The sequence below is a fragment of the Cheilinus undulatus genome, linkage group 6 (assembly GCF_018320785.1).
Source record: "Cheilinus undulatus linkage group 6, ASM1832078v1, whole genome shotgun sequence".
In the NCBI taxonomy this organism is placed as follows: Eukaryota; Metazoa; Chordata; class Actinopteri; order Labriformes; family Labridae; genus Cheilinus; species Cheilinus undulatus.
Window position 1 is genome coordinate 8583981 of NC_054870.1, and position 17994 is coordinate 8601974.

Here is a 17994-nt window from a genome sequence, read left to right on the forward strand (position 1 = left end):
GGGTTGAGGGGGGACAGTCACCGACCTCACTAGACCCGTCCTCACACGCCTGGGGACGATGAGTCGGGGGTTAGGAGGCACACGGCCAGAGCCAAAGAAATCAGAGCTGAGTTATTTTTATCATTTCCAACATGTGGGATGGTTTGTGTTTGACGTGTGCAAAGAAATTCTCTGACAAAACTGCACACCTGTTAACATCCCACACAGACGATATATCTAAAGACTGAAGTCATTTCAAAATGAAATAAATGTTTGAACAGTTTACTGATAACTACACCGCATCCCAAGTTATTATGCAAATGCTATTTTCTCTGATTTTCCTAAATAGTTGATGCAAATGACAGTCAGTAAATTTTTCAAGTCATCAACCGTTAGAGTAACCTTGCAAAGCAGATAGATACGCCTGTTTCCATGTTTCTCACTGGAGATTTGATTTTGCAAAGCTCCCATATAAACCATTTAGGCCTGGTTAGAAAGTGACAGGACCAATCAGCATTGAGGGGCAGTGCTTTCAAGTGTGGCAGCATCATGACGTAAGCAACCAACAAGAGGCTGGTACAATTAAGGCTGAAGACATTAGCGTGGATACTGCTAAATCATTAGTTTTATCAGAATTTGACAGCATTTCTTTGTCAAAAGAAGAACAAAGAACAGCATTGAGTTGTTTTCCTTTAAAATCGATTGTCTACATGTCTGCAGATGCCATGATTTCCATCGTGCAATTCTCTATGGACCTCGGTAGCGGCTACATAATGTGTTTTGTTGCTCTGATTGGCAACAACCAACAATTTTTTGTACCATGGAGGAAAGTGGTCAGTCAGAAACTCTGTATACTTTGCTGATGGCATTTTCACACCTTCAGGGCCCTTAAAGAGGCCTACCAGCTCTCTCCCCATGATTCTGGCCCAAAACATGACTCCGCCCCCTCCTTGCTGACATGGCAGCCTTTGTTGGGCATGGTGGCCATCCACTAACCATCCATTACTCCTCCATCTGGACCATCCAGGGTTGCACGGCACTCATCAGTCAACAAGACTGTTTGAAAATGAGTCTTCATGTATTTCTGGGCCCACTGCAACCATTTCTGCTTGCGAGCATTGGTTAGGGGTGACTGAATAGTAGGTTTATGCATGACTGCAAGCCTCTGAAGGATCCTACACCTTGAGGTTCGTGGGACTTCAGAGGCACCAGCAGCTTCAAATACCTGTTTGCTGCTTTGTAATGGCATTTTAGCATCTGCTCTCTTAATCTGATGAATTTGTCTGGCAGAAACCTTCCTCATTATGCCTTTATCTACACACAGTGTAATCTGTAAGATTTGTTTCATTCTTTAGGCAGCAATCAAAATCAATCACAATCTAACTTTGCATATGCAGCTCCTGAAGAAATTCAATATGTACAGCACAAAAACACTGTGATCACACCTTATTTCTAACTTTTATAAATGCAAATATTTCCATATGTCACAATTCTATTTAACTTAATTACTGTACAAAATTAATGATTCCTGACTTATTATTGATTTCTTGTTGTAAAGGAGAGCTAATTTCACAATCTATTCTACTAGTCTGCTGTGCACCAAGAAGGAGCAAATAACAAACCCCAAAAATATAAAAATGTTGGGATGTTGAGGAACATGTGAATAAAAACAGGTTACAGGTTATGTGAATCTGGACAGCATGCAGGTCAGCCTAGTATCCACACTTTTACCACTGTTGTAAATCATGCAAAATATGGCTTTGCATTGTTTTGCCGAAATAAGCAGAGACATCTCAGAAAAATATGTCGTCTGGATGGAAGCATGTGTTGCTCCAAAACCTGTATGTACCTCTCAGTATTAATGGTGCCTCCACAGATGTAAAAGTTACCCATGGCAGGGGCACAAATACAACCCTAACAAAAGCCACAGATGCTGGCATTTTGTGTTGATACCAATCTGGATGTCCTTTTCCTCTTTAGCCTAGAGAACTTGTCAGCTATAATTTTCTTTTCACGAACAATTTGAAATGTCCCCTCCAAGAACTGCCACCTTATCATGGTGGAAAGTTCTGTGTGTCCCAGTAAACCCAGGAGCTGTGCTGTCAGAGGCATTAGTGCTTGGTAGGGTCTCCCAAGGCAAACTGGTCCCAGGGGAGGATCCAGACAAAAAGCAATTCAACAAAACCTGCATGTTTCAGAGTCCAAGGTCTGGAGTCACCTTGCCCAGAAAGGGAAACCAGGGTGCTCCCCTGGAGCCAGACCTGGGTGGGTAGCATGATAGTGAGCGTCTGGAGGTCAGGCTTCCCTCCATGGGGCCCGGTCAGGCTCAGCCCAAAATGGTAACATGGAGCCACCACCCAATGGGCCCATCACCTGCAGGAATAGGCATGAGTGTCAGGTGAAATAGAAAGTAGGTGGAACACAAGGGTGAAAACCTAGGTGTGCTGACCCTGAACAAGTACAGACTGGTTTGGGCACATGAACGGCTCTCTGGCAGGGAAGGAGCCGGACTTGTGCAGGAGGAGGAGCGTTACCAGCTAGATGTAGTTTGGCCTTCCTCCGCACAAAGAATCTGCACTGGCTGGACGCTCTTTTACTCCAGTGATCCCGTTGATGAGAGATGCTGGCTGGTGGGGGGATACCCACAAGCCCCCGTCTGAGTGCCGGGGAGTTAGAGATTTCCCTGGGGAATAGGAGGGTCACCTATTTGTGACCACAGGTTGCAAGGACTAAGACTCAGGCTGCCGTTAGTGCCTATGCATCGAACGGCAATAGAGAGTACTCAGCCTTCTTGGAGTCTCTGGGTGGGGTCCTGGACAGGATACTTCCTGGAGATTCCATTGTTCTTCTGGGGGACTTGGACGCTCATGTGAGCAATGATGGAGATGCCAGGAGAGGGGTGATAGGGAAGAACAGCCTACCGGATCTGAACCTCAGTGATATGTTGTTATTGGGCATTTGTGCCAGTCGTGGGTTGGACATATCAAACACCATGTTCAAGGATAGGGATGCTCATGCGTGTAACAGGTACCAGAGCACCCTAGGCCAAAGATCAATGATCAACTTTGTTGTCGGCTTATCTGATCTGGGGCCGTATGTCAGGACACTTGGGTGAAGAGAGAAGTGGAGCTGTCAATTGATATGAAGTATCCTTCTATTCCCTAAACCTCACATAAACAGAGCAAACAGTCTCCTTTGGATTAAGTGATGTGACGTACCACACAGTCAGCTAACACCAAGAAATATGTCTACATTTTTCAAGGCAACATAGTGTTGGCAAAGTTTCTGCAAAGTGACTGATATTCAACCTCATGTATTACATCAGTTACATCATGTATCAAAGCCCACCCAACTGCTAACTACTAACATTAACTTTGGCAGTTTGTTAATTGTTTGTCCCAGTGAGGGTTAGTGACAGATCAATTGACTGGCAGATCGATACATAAGATAAGATACTTTATTGTCATTGCATGCAATATAAAAGAATTTTGTTGGGTGGTGGCACATGATGTGAGCTTGGGCATTTGAATCATTTCTGAAACATCCCTCTTTCGTTTAGCCTACATTACATATTGAATATGTCGAGTCAGACTTCCTCTTACCTAGGGGATTGTAGAATCCAAAGTGGGCTCCACAGGTTCTTTAAAAGAGCTAGCTACCATGGCTAACATAAAAGAGGCATTTTGTAGCACATGCTCATTTGTGAATGACACATCATTCACTTGATCGCTTCCCTTACAAGGTTTATTTTGTGGATAGTAAATCACTGTTTCATTTAAAACCATGTTTGTCAAAGAATTAGGAAGTTATGTTATGTAAAAGGAGCTTAGCAAGTCTCTTAGCTCACAAAACTCCTCAAGGCTCTTGACTTCCTTCATCTAATGGATGATCCATGGAGGCCTGCAGGACTGAGTTCTTTGTGATATTGACCTCCACACCAAGTAAATCAGTTAATCTGCGGAAAAATACTTTTTTGTAAACTGTAAGGATCAAACTAAAATTATATAGACATTTTCTGATGATAACAGCAGTTTAAAGGCCCATTCAGAGCTTTAAAGAGCTAACTTTCCTCTATCCTCATTCACTCCTTATGGCTGTCTCCCACTTCCTGACCCCAATGTGTCATCAGAATCCACAAAGAACCTATAGAAAGCACAGGCAGTATGTTAGTGTTGGACGCAGTCATTCACTGCTGATGCTAAGAGCTAGCTTAGAGGGTTACCAGTGCAGCTGATGAGCCTGGATCTACACCCTTCTACAATAATGTACCAAGGAATGTGGAGATGGTGAAGTGAGGACGATACCTGGAGTCCATTTGCTGCTCTCAAAGTGGCTGCTGGTGAAAATTTGCTAAGGATAATTGAGAGAATGTTTAAAATAAAAAGGAGATGTTTCTATGCTTGGAACTCATCAGGAATCTAACATCAATCAGTTTTGTCCCACAACTTTCAATCTCAGACATTTGAACGTGGATGCAGAAACTTAAGACGTGGAAATGATTTTGATGTCAGTAGTATTTTTGTTTCGGTGTGTGTTCTTTAAACAAGCAGGCTTGAGCAGTCTTTGCTGAAAAGCAGTCCAGAGAGCCCATGAGGACAAATACATAGGCTGAATTACAACCCAAAGACCCACTGGTTATCAACTGAAGACCATTTTAGCTCCTCATTAAAATCTATTTACATCTACAAAAGACAGCAAATAACAGTCTGGTCTCCCATCTGTTCTGCATCTCAAATTGGACTTGCACTGTAAATAATGACCTGCAGACAGATTAGAAAGTATTTTTCCAGATATCTGATATCAGTTGTCCTTAAACTTACATGCTTTGCACCGGAGGACCCCATTGTTATCCATCAGTGTGTTTACATGATGGTAGAAGTGAATGTTTTCTGTTAGTTTGACTACGGTAGGCAAGGTAAGCCTTTCTCACACAATCAACATCACAAGACAGGAAAAACAGCTTAAAATGACCACAGTGTTATAAACTAAAAAAGAGTAAGACTTAGTCAAATAAACTGAATCAACAAGATAAAAAAGATTATAAAATGAGTCAGTAAAAATATGAAAAATAAAAGCCAGGTAAAATTAAGTAAAAACATGGAGGGTAAAAACAACAACTTTATAGTCATACTAAGTTTGAAGGTTAAAAACCATACAAAGTCTTTTTGTAATCACCTCCAACATAACTAATTTAAGATTAAAACTTAGCATACACAGCTGAAAATTATGTATAAAGTCTGATCTCGACATCAAAGTGCAAAGTCTTGGTTTAGTTTTACTGCAAGTTAGATGGAAAGCTTACAGGTGCCTCTAGGTGCCACTATCTCAGTATATTAGAATATTAAAAAACAGTCAAACAATCAAAAAAGTATTTATAACAGAAATATTTACCTCCTGGAAAATTGTGCTCATTTTTGCGCTCAGTACTTGGTTGGAGCTCCTTTTGAACAAATGAATGCATCAATGTGCCATGGCATGGAGTCATGGCAATCAGTCCGTGACACTGCTTGGGTGTTATGAAGCCCAGGTTGCAATGATAGCATCCTGCAGCTCGTCTGTACTGTTGAATCTGATGTCTCTCATCTTCCTCTTGACATTTCCCTAGAGATCCTTATGGGGTTCTCTGGCCAATCAAACACAGTAGTACCATGGTCAACAAACCAGTTTCTGGTACTTTTGGCTTCACTGTGGGCAGGTGCCAAGTGCTGCCAGAAAAGAAAATCTCCATAAAGCTTCTCAGCAGATGGAAGAATGAAGTGATTTAAAATATGGCCGATGCCTGACAGTATTGACTCTGGACTTCATAAAGCACAATGGACCAACAGCTACAGAAGATATGGCACCCCAAACCATCACTGACTGTGGAAACTGAAAACACTGGACTTTGAAAACCTGCGATTCTGTGCCTCTCCAATCTTCCTCCAGATTCGGGGACCTTGATTTACAAATGAAATTCTAAATTAGATTTAATGTGAAATCAGGACTTTGGACCACGGAGCAACGGTCCAGTTGTTTTTCTACTTAGCCCAGGTGAGGCACTTGAGTCTGTGGTTCAGGAGTGGAAGGACATTTAAACACAACATTTTTGGACCCGTCTATGTGTGGTGGCTCTTGATAAACTGACTCCAGTCTCAGTCCACTCCTTGTGAAGCTCCCCTAAGTTCTTGAATCTGCTTTGTTTGACAATCCTCTGGAAGCTGAGCTCATCCCTGGTGCTTGTGCACCTTTTACCTTTCAGTCAGCTTTCCATGAATAAGCTTTGATACAGCCTCTGAGAAAAGCCTGCCATCTAGCAAAGACCTACTGTGGCTTACCTTTCTTGTGGAAGATGTTGGTTATTGTATTCTGGAGAAATATCAAGTCAAGACTCTCCCCCTTGATTGTGGTTGTGTGTACTGAATCAGAGGGAGCGAAATAACTGACGAGAAATTCAACACTTCCACAATATTCTGATACATTCAGATACTGGATTTTTTTTACATTATAATTTGTAAGCTGTAAGCTGTAGCCATCAAGATTAAAACAAAAAAGGTCTTGAAATATTTTGCTTTGCATGAGATGAATGTAGAACATATACGTTTATTTTTTTAAGTAAATCAAAGAAAAAAATTAACTTTTCAATGACTTTCTAATTTTTTTTTTGAGATGCACCTGTAGTTACTTTTCTGGGAGCTGAAAAAAAAGCTGCCAAAAGAGGTACTGCTGAAGTGAGTTGGTAGTGGCAATGCTAATTCTACCATTCCTGGCCCTTTGCCACTAACGTCCCTCACAATCAAGATATCTTTTCCTGGTAAAAACCAAGCGGCATCCTCCAGTCCTGAAAAAGGAAGCCAACACAGAAGTGCAAAAAAAGCAATACACCGAGTGTCCACTTGAGGCTGGCTACAGGAACACCGGAAGTCCTGCCTGAACACCTGTTAAACAGACGGTTTTTGCACTAGAAATTAACTGGTTTACAGTCTGTCTTCATGTCTTCATGTGCTCTCACTGTACGGGGGTGAAATTTTTTGTACCAAAATCATTTTGATTCTATTTAGGAAAAACCTCACTGCGGACTGATTGGCAAGTCTCATTTGATTGACAGATAGCTTGACAGGCAGAAGCTACGTTTCTGTCAACCAGAATGCTAGCTAGCTAGCTGACAGGAAGTCGAGCTCAGCGGGGGGGCCATTAGGTTGATCCAAAGAGACGGCGAATTCAATATGGAAGCCACTGTGGACTGGCTTCAAGAGCTGTTTGAGTTCACCTATTGTAAGCAGACAGCTGATGTCACACAGGCTTTGTCCAATTCTTTCTACAGTCTATGCTATCAACATGAAAAAGAACTGTAAAGTTAATAAAACACAAGCAGTCTAAATATCTAAAATAAAAAAACAAGCATCTCTTTAGCTGTTTAATGTTTATTGTGTGTTTGTAAAAAGCACTTCATATTCATTAACTTTGATAAATCAACTACACAAAGATTAGAGGAAATGCAAACTATAACACACTATCATCATCCAACTACCCAAAACATTCAGTGCTTAGAAAACCACTCCATACTTTCCTGAGATTCCACCTGTGAACCACACTCACTTACCAACACCCAGAGAGAGATACACAGGGAGCAAACACACAAAGTCAAGAGCTGTTATGCAAACTGTCAGGAGAGCATTCCTATGCCAAGGTCTCAACCTAACCTCCCCTCTTCCTCTCAGGCACACAGAAACTCACCAATAAACAGCGAGAAACACACACACACATATTTGTAGAAAAAGTCTGCATTCAGGTCGGTAGTCTTATAATGATAAACTTTTCCCTTAATGTGTTACTTAATAAAAGAAGTTAAATATCTTTGATTCTTACAAATCGCTAAACTAAAAGGTCATTTTTTTCATATCTCATTATCTAACTTTTTGAAGACATGGTGTGAGATGTTTTATGAGTAAGGGGAAGATGTGTTTCTCCAACACACCCTATGTTTATGTTTCCATATAGCTGGGAGCTCAACATGTGAGAAATGATCACATTATAGTCTCTGACTGATTTTCATTTTTAAATCCTCTGACTGAAAGCATCATCTAAGATAATATGTCCAAACACCCAGTGCACACGAGTGCAGAGTTTTAAAGATGAGCATAACTTTTTCTTCTTGTTTAAATAACTGGAAAACAATTCAGTGGTTAATAAATTAGAAATAAATTTATGTAAAAAAAAAAACAACAACAACAACACCTAGAACTGTCATGCTCTTTGTAAAACAAGTGAAAGCTTCAGTCTGTGTATTTATCTCTGTGGTTGTCTGAGCAAAGTAAAGTCGATGTGAGTAAAGTCTGATGAAATTCACCAGAAACCACAGATAAATGATGGCGCATAAAGCTGTTTAAAGTTTGATGTTTAGTTTATCACGTTTTGTTCAGCAAAGGACTGGAAAAAAGACCTCAACATCCACACAAGCAGTCAATTTTGGAACACCGTCTGGACCAACACATTCACCATGTCCAGTAACACCAACATGCAGCTAATACAGAACAAAATCATCCACAGGACACGCCTCACACAGCACAGGATGCACATCATGGGACTCACTGAAGCAGACATTTGCACTCACTGCACACTCCACTGACGACCACCTCCACGCACCCTGGCTCTGCCCACCAATTCACAACTTCTGGAAACAAATAACCACCACTCTATCTTCCTTGGCCACAACATACCACTATTCCCCTCTGTCTTCATACTTGGAATCTCAGTAGGACTCAACACTAACTCAAAACAAGTCACAATACCCCTGTTTGTAGCGCTACCGCCAAGAAAACAATATTGTTCAACTGTAAGAACAGAAGAAACACAATGGTAAGACCTCTTAACACATCAAATATCAATGGAACAACAATTAGCAACCCACAAAAATCAACTCCAAAAGCTCAATAAAATACACTTGTGTATACAGGGAGGAGAAAGGAAAAAGAAAGTTTGGGAATCTCTATGAAAATCTATATGAACCTCAAAGGAAAAGTACCATAACAAACACATCATGAAATACCTGCCAAAAATCATTTTGTTTCATTCAAGATCATTTTGTTGCTACACTTGTTTGTCCTTTTCCTTTGTCTTTCTGTTCTTATCTCTCTATTTTGTTTTATTATTTTGTTTTCTCTCATTTTTTTTCCCTCCTTGATTTTTTCTTTAATTTGTTGTTTCTTTTTAATGTTTATTATATACAAAAAGCTTTTGTAGATCAACACCGTAACTTGCTACCTGTATATCTGTTTGTTTACATATTTGTTTCTATGCACTTATTGGTGAATAAAAAAAAAAAGACAAATAAATAAACAAATAAAATAAATAAAAATAATAAATTATAAATAAAAAAAAATTAAATTAAAAAAATCAGAAAAGGAATGGAGATTTCTTCTGGACTGTTGAAATGAAATGTCAGATTGTGTAGTTAAGGGGTCATCAACTACATTATGTGGCTGAAGTTATAAACTTATAAACAGACAAATAAACTAATATATATATATATATATATATATCAATATGTCTTATTAAAATTTTATTGTATTAAAATATATATTTTCTTTCAAAATATAAGTTTTAGGTGACAGCAGTCTCTGACTGTGTGTAAGGTGTTTGAATCCTTTACAGCATTAATCATCAACTGGTGGCCCGAGGGCCAAATCAGGCTCACCAAAACTCCCTGTCCAGCCCCCAGAAGATCATTAAATTCATAACAGGAGGAAAAGAAGATGTTCTGGTTGAAGGAGTAACTTTGGACTTCACATGTCTGCAGATGTTAAATCCATCCCAAAAACAAATACTATTGAAATAGTTTTAGAATTATCTGATTTTGATCTGTTTTTACAGACATTCACTCGTCAGCCATTATTACTGAATATCTTTTTAAAAATTAGTTAAGACTGGCAGAAATGTTTCAAAAATGGCCAGAGTAAGTGATGAAAAGGGGTCAGAGTAGCAAAATGGGTTGTGGAATTGCAAAAAAGGGTAAAAATGTGCAGGAAAGAGGTTAATATACAGCAAAAATTGGTAAATGAGGAAAAAAAGGGGCAAAACGTATCAAAAAAGAGTTATTAGTGGCAAAAATGGTGCAAAAAGTAATGAAAAGGGGTTAAAAAGTGGCAAAAATTGATATAAAAGTGGCACAAAGGGGATAAAACGTGCAGGAAAGCAGTTTAAATCTGGTTAGAGAATGGAAAAACTGTTTTTAAGAGGCAAAAAAAATCAAAAATTGGTTAAAAGTGGCAAGAATAAAGCAAAAATAGCGTGGCAAAGTGATGAAAAGGGGCTAAAGAGTGGCACACAGAAACAGTGATTGGCAGGAGAGTTGCAAAAATGGGTTTAAGAATGGCAAAATGGGCGAAAAGTGGCAAAATTTGTTTTAAAAGAGGCAAAAATGGTCAAAAATAGATTGTACATTCTTTGGGATTTTCAGGGGCCCAGACAATTCTGTGGGCTGCCCTGTCTCTTTGTGGCCTGCTGCAATATAGATGATAGGGACAGATCTCACTGGTAATATCCAAAAAATTCCTGTGTTTTGAAAAGAAATCAAATACTAATACAATAATATGCTTATCAGACCAAAATATTTATTTCATTTTTGTTTATTTGAAAGTCCAGCCCCCAGATTCTCTGTCAAGACTAAATCTGGCCCTTGTGTAAATGTAGTTGATGACCCTACAGTGAGCAGTGATATAATAAAGTTAGGTTGAGGTGCAGGGACTTTAAAGGTTGGGATTAAAGGTTTAAATCAGACATGTTACTGTGATTAAATTATATGTTAAGACAGTATAACAGCACTATCACTACTGTGAAAGTAGGTGTGTGCAGGTGCAGCAGATGAGCATGGTACAATAATATTTGGAACTCTTTGCAGCTCAGGAATGTAAAAAATGAAGTCTGTGACCACAGGTTCCCATTCCCCTGGCAGCTCTCCTCGTTGGCAAACACTGAGCTGAGTTCAGATAACGCCAGCCACTATCTAACTCGACACAACGCTACACAAAACAGACACACAAGTGTTTAGTCTCTGTAAGCACAAACACTCAGGCTCAGAGAAAGGTTTCTGATTTTTACACATTCACAGAAGACAACTTAAATGAACAAGAAAGACGCTTTTATCAAAGTTGTTGGAAATGAAACAAAAAAAACACGCACTGATGTTGAGTCTGCAGGTGTTTAGTCTGTGAGACTGTTCTAAACTTAGAATGGGTTCTGCTCCAGAGAAATGTTATCTTGCTCTTAGAGCAGGTGTATGACCCTCTGAGGATCGATAAAACATCACCAAACACTCATGCTTCTCCTTTAAAATTTATATTCTAGTATTAAGATAAGTTTTATGTGAAGAACTTGAAGTTCTATTTCAGCTGACAGAAACACAATGCAACAGATGATCAAATTCAACTGGTTCTTAAGTAGCTAGGAGCTAAATTACACTCAGGGTCACTTTAATGATGAAGAATGTGACATGATAAAAAACAGCTTTATAACACTTTATCAGATACCAAATAAAGAAAATAATACTTATTTTGAATAAGTCTTGTCTTGTGGAGTGCTATTGTTAATGTATGTATACATTTTCTTTGTTTCTATGTTTGTTGTAGTGTTTAAATTTGGTCGTTTAATTGAAGTAAACAAGGGAAGGGTAGATTCATAACAATTTTTAGTTATCACCATGACAGTAATAGCCTCAAAATTCCTTTAATACCTCATACCACATCAGAAATGGCTTGACACTATTTGTGTCTTTCCTACGTGAGAGTTAAAATAATTTGACTGAGTAATACGGCCTTCCATCCACAAAACCAAGGGCTTGTGGCAAGCCTTGTACCTGCCTTGACAACTCCAGGCTAGTAGTAGGCCCCTGGTAATATGCAAGGACATCCAGAGCATGATCGGGTTGTGTCAATCCTGTTCCCAGCCCACTGGTGGGTTCAGGCAGCGTACTTACCACATCTATGCCTTACTTCAGCCTCAACTGTTGGCCGCAACATGCCTTAAAGTTCTGCACAGTACTGTATGTAAGTGTCGTCTTTGTTGGACTGCCACTGACCTGATGATGAAGGGCATGAAGGGGGCCAATCCCAGTGGTGATGAAGATCCATCCATGGGAGACGGGTAGAGTCGACTGAGCACAAGCAGTAGCAGGAATAGACTTGGGTGGAGCTTCACCTGACCGCTGTCACTGAACACAAACACACATTGAACATTATCAGTATTATGGTATCTATTGAAAGATATGACAGTAACAAAGGCTGTAATATTCAGGTGACAGCAGTGTATTGTGTTGAATGTTGTGTTAATGTAATCAGAGGGTGTTTCTCTATAAGCTTTTTTCTTAACTTATTTGACATATTTCATTAAACCTGCACCATAAATGTCACATTTTATGCAAAATACACTTTTCAGGCTTTTCTAACAAAAATATGTGCCCCTGGTCTGTCCACAATACCCCCAGAAGACACCCCCCCCCCCAAACAAGCCGTTCTCAGATTTTCCCCACATGATGTCATGTGGTTAGTTAGCAATGCCCCCAGGATTGGCTTCAGACCCCCCTTGAATGTGCCAGGGATAAAGGGTATGGATGAACGGATGGATGGACCGCAATTGACCTGGTTCTTCCTAAACACATCTATATATGTGAATAGTTCTACTGTAAAGTGTTCTTATTGCTCACAGGTAGGGAAGATGAGATTAATTCATACCACTGTGGTCCCATTGCTTGTTTTGAGACATCACTTCTTCAAAGAGTAACCTTAAAGAAACCTCTAACCTGCAATTTCCACATAGGACAACTGCAACCTGAAATGCAATCTAGTGGTTGTCTACAGACATGTCTCGTTCCTGAAGCCCTGGTCCCCTGATTTCAAAAATGTCTTTTGCACCAATTGTTCTGCAGCAAATGACAAAATCATCAAAACGGAATGGCAAAAGAGAATCAAAGCTTCTGAGAAAAGTTTAAGTGTGTGCATATTTCAGCCAATTTTCAGATAAGAGGACAAAAACCTATCTCATATCAATATGAAGAGCACAAAATTAGAGGTGGCAGGTTATTGATATTGGAAGTCTTTGGCACAGGCACCTCTTAAACTTAACATTAACATAAAATTAAAGATCTTGCTTTTATCTCTGTTTGAATGCAATCTTTTGTGTCCTCTAACTTTATTTCATTCTGATGGTGTCTAATAATGCTGGTTTGGCTTGTGTTTTGTCATCAATATTAAATAAATGATTTTTATTGCTCTTGACTCATGCATACTTGTGCTCAGGCATGTTTATTTCATATGCCTAATCTGCAAAGCTCCTTCTGTCATCTCCTCTTACATTTAAACGCGCTATATAAATACAGGGACTTGAGTAATATGTTTCCCATTTTCTGATTAGATGACTGACTCAGAATAGTGTGCAAAATCAAAATTCCTGATCAAATAAAACTTTTCATTATTCCAAGCAAAAACGCCCACGTTTCCGTCCAGTCATCTTCTCATTGTCCTTCAGCAGAGGCTTTTACTTCTCTTGTTCGTTCCTCACAATCTTATCTCTGCCAGCTGAGTCAGAGTGGAAACCGTCCGTCTCTGCCAGAGGTTTCACAATTTCACTCTGAGACACTCACAGAGAGGAAGGGAGTGACAAGAATGGAAAAAACAAATGGATAAAATGCTTGGATATCAGGTATCTGGCATGCAGGAAGTTCAGGGTTTGTGTTGAAAACGGCTTTTTATCACATCATCAGGATCTCTGCCAGATAAAAATGGACCACAAAACAAATTAAGGACATAGTCACAGTGGTGTCATATGCTGGCATGTCAGCTGCTTTGAGTCATCTCAAGTAAGGTCCAATTTTTACTTACATTTTTAAAACTTTGATACTTCTTAATACCAAGAGTAAAAAATATAATCTCTATTGCTTTTGTGATCGCTAGCATTAAAAATAGAAAGGTCATTAGGTCATATGGATGTGGAGCAGCTGCTTCCATTAAGCAGACTATAACTGAACTGGAAATTGCCCCTGACACTTTCAACTGGTTAGTGTGGCAGCGTTGGATCTAGCTGTGACCCATTTGGATCACCTTATTAACTGTGTTGCGACTGACAGGGTAAAAGTTGGTTAGCTAATTAAATGAGGCATAATACAGTATATAAAGTTGTTTAGAGGCAAAGTTTGTTTTTGGCTAAATAGCAAAGACATACAAGTTCATTTAAAAACATATTTCTGATTCACATGTTTGTTATTTACAGTAATAGAAAAGTAACAACTGTGGTATCCATTAGAACTTGGATCATTCAGAAGCACTAGCAAGGGTAGCAATATCCACAAAAACTAATAATCCCATTCCCCTTTTCTTACAACCTAAATTGAAACCTTCCATTGACAAGTCAAATGAAAGTTTGCTTCCTATTTTTGAGAATGAAAAAACACGAAAACTAACCAATAATTGGCATCTACGACTTTTGTTTTTATGCCATGATAACAAATCAGGTATACAGGTACACGAAATTTAGAATATCATGGGAACGTTTCTTTTTTTTCCCCTAATTCATTTAAAAAAATTAAACCTGTACACAGTTTTGATTCACTGCACATAATGTAAAACATTTAAAGCTTTTTTGTTTAAATTTTGATCATCACAGCTTATTAAAAAAACATAAATCCCATATCTCAAAATCTGAAATTATAACCAGACAGATATGTTAAAAAATGTGAAAAATGTGTTGATTTATGCATCTAATACTAAACCTGGTATGTTAGATACACTCTCATATACACTACATTGCCAAAAGTATTTACTCATCCATCCAAATAATTGAAATCAGGTGTTCCAATCACTTCCATGGCCACAGGTGTATAAAATCAAGCACCTAGGCATGCAGACTGTTTCTACAAACAATTGTGAAAGAATGGGTCGGTCTCAGGAGCTCAGTGAATTCCAGTGTGGTACTGTGATAGGATGCCACCTGTGCAACAAGTCCAGTCGTGAAATATCCTCGCTCCTAAATATTCTACAGTCAACTGTCAATAGTATATTGGAATTTTGCCAATATCCGATATGCTGACATTTACAGATACATTTTAGGCGATACTGATGTTGATACCAGTATTTAAATCTGTTTTACATAACTTAAAAATTCAGTCCTTTGAACACAATTTAAGGTTTGAGGATGAATTACGAAACTAACCTTATTTCTTACAACTCTTTAAATACCAGGCCAATAATATTGTGCATACCTAGCTAATGTTGTTGTTGCTGGCGGAGATGAAACGATTGGCCTATAGAGACTTGTTCACTCTGGGACCTGGTTTCAAAGTGTTATTGGGCTCCCAGAATACCTTTTCCATGTGAATAAAATGTGAATACAAAAAAAATTCTTCCTGTGGACAGCCCCTGTTTGTTCAAACTTTGCATCATTTCATACCTACTACCCCGGCCTATGACACAGCAGCCTGCCACTGTTAGCCACTGTAGTTGTTCTTAATGGACACTGCCTTGCTGCCTATATCCTCTTTACTCAGATATAAACAAACTCTTACATACTGCATCTAGCATAGCATCTTGTATGAACAGCACGGTTAAGCACTATTCTGATCTGTAAAATAGGTATACAGTTGACCAAATGCTGTGTCAGACTTTACTTAAATATAACCAAAGCACTAAGCGACTATAACTAGCACAGGAATGCAGACGTTAACCAGTAAAGAGGATGGAAGGTCAGTGGTGCTAGTGCTGCTAACGTAAGCATCAGTCAATGTAAAGTTATTCTGCTTTTGCAGTGTGAGGTTGGTTGACAGAATGTTTCTACATGACTTAAGACTAGTTGGCTAAATTGATTTTTAATTTGCATTTGATCAGATTGGAAATTATACGCGTACTAGAAGGGATGCACAGCATTATCAGTAAGATAATGGTAGTAGTAGATATCAGCCTAAAAAGTGAATCATCTGTTAGAGCAGTTGTGATAATTATCACCAAAATTACGACCCACTTGAGTTGAAGTTATTGTCTTTATTGGTGATCATTCCTCACATTTTAAGGACTGAAATTTGATAATTTGTTCGACCCTTAACTTTAAATTGTGTGGTTTAAGGACTTAAATTTAAGGTGTGAACTGCATTCAATTATCACTATTGTTATCGGAATTGCTTAAAATTATTTAGGGAATATCGGCATATCTGATATTTGTGGAAACCAAATATGATGCATCCCTAATCGCTAGTTGTGATAAGATCAAAAACATCTTTTCCACAAAGCAAAGCTTCTTAAGTTTGTAACTTTGCTCTTTTTTTAATAAAGAAATGTCCAGTTCTAATAAAATTATGGCCATAATTGCATCCATGCTACTCTCCTCATTGGCTGCTGTTCAGGCTTACAGTACAACTAAACCACAGTAGCAGCCGCCTTCTTCTCCTCAAATGATGCTGTTTTGGTCTGGTTAGTCTGTGACTGAGGACTAGCTTTTCAGATAGAAGCTTTGCAAGATATATCTACAATCAATCTGCTTTGCAGGGTCACTCAAACATTGGTAAGGGCTCAAAGCATTGTGTTTAGACTTTGGCAACATCTACTACTGACAAAAAGTGCAATTTAGACAAGTATTTGCTTGCACTTTTTGATGGATCTACTTTTCCTGCACACCTGTGTCAAGTAAAATAAATGTACTCTTGAAGCTTCAGTACTTTATGATGCTAGTTAAAAATATTTCACTTTTGAAAAATTGTGACAGTTTTAGTGTGTCAGGAGGTCAACATTTCCTCAGGGTCCTGCCATTAGTTGTGAGAATGTCGGAGAACAGAGAGAACGACAGACCTTGTGCAAAACAACTTGTGCTTTTCATTACCTCATTCAACAGCACACACAGACACATCCACTGGGACAGAGTGATGGGAAATGTAATAGCAGACCAATTAGTAACCAGTCTAATGTGTTTAGTGAGAGTTTAGTGGAGCAGAACGGGACAGGATGTGATGTCAGAGTGCGGGGCCGTATGGGGACACAGCTGGAGGCAGAAACACTCTGCAGGATGAAAAACACTCGGTGGTATTTAACGTCTCATTAAGACTCCACTGACATCCTCTGTGAGTGAGTGTCTGACCCCACACTCCTCCATCATGTCCACCACCCGGTCGGCTGGTGAAAGGGTTATTTTAGGTCCACGTCTTTTACGGAGAGAGGAAACAGGACACTGACCTGACTCGTTTTTGTCTTCATTTAGAAAGCAGTGAAAGGAACACGGTAGCATAAAGAGATTTAAAGTAAACTGAAGCTTTAGCTCCCCAGTAAGTGGCCTTTAAAACCAATAAATCATGAGTTTTGTTTAGAAAGTTTCAGATAAGCACTTGACTGCAGTAACAGATAAGGGGGTTGAAACAAATTCCTGCAAAGCTCTTTAAATGTGACCTCAAAGATCTTCAGGGGAAAACATGGTTCAATTTGCAGCACTGAGATGATCAAATTATCAAACAATTAATGAAAGTATGTGCCTAACAGATCTTTTTAACTTGGAGGTTAGTCACTTTGGCTCTATGCTGCAGTCTTATCTTTGTAACCTTTAGCATTAACTGACTGTGAACTTGAGTTTCTGTAATAGTCAAGGGCAAGTCCAGTGTTTGAATGATCATCATTAGTTTTGTTTAATTGGGCTTTAAGATTAATTTGAACTCATAAAAATGTTCTGTACAGTATCAAAGACTTCTTGTAGTGAGAGAGAAAGATGCTGAGTAGGACTAGAGAAATAAGTGACAGTATCATCAGCATTCAAGTGAAATTTGTGCAGAGAAAACTGTCATCAAACTGGTGATAAAAATAAAAATGGTCCGAAGATGAAGCCCTGAGGCATGCCATTTATCATTTTTAGAGTTGTACTCTATACGAATTATTTAAGTCATTCACTAATGAGAGATTCCATTGACCTGGCTAAGACATAAAGCTTTAAACTGGTCTAAAGTCATTCAAAGTGAAAAAGCTCGATTTGTTTTTTTCTTCTAAATAAGCACGATTTTGTTGATTTTGGCTTCCTGGT

At 38.9% G+C, this 17994-nt stretch overlaps 1 protein-coding gene across 2 annotated transcripts in view; it reads right to left on the minus strand.

Moving 5' to 3' along the window:
* thada (THADA armadillo repeat containing) overlaps positions 1 to 17994 on the minus strand; it is a 200325-nt gene that overhangs the window by 115211 nt on the left and 67120 nt on the right. For both annotated transcript variants that reach the window (XM_041789514.1, XM_041789513.1), the window contains exon 28: positions 12032 to 12163. In XM_041789514.1, coding sequence (XP_041645448.1) covers positions 12032 to 12163 — 132 coding nt within the window. The remainder of the gene's footprint in view (positions 1 to 12031; positions 12164 to 17994) is intronic.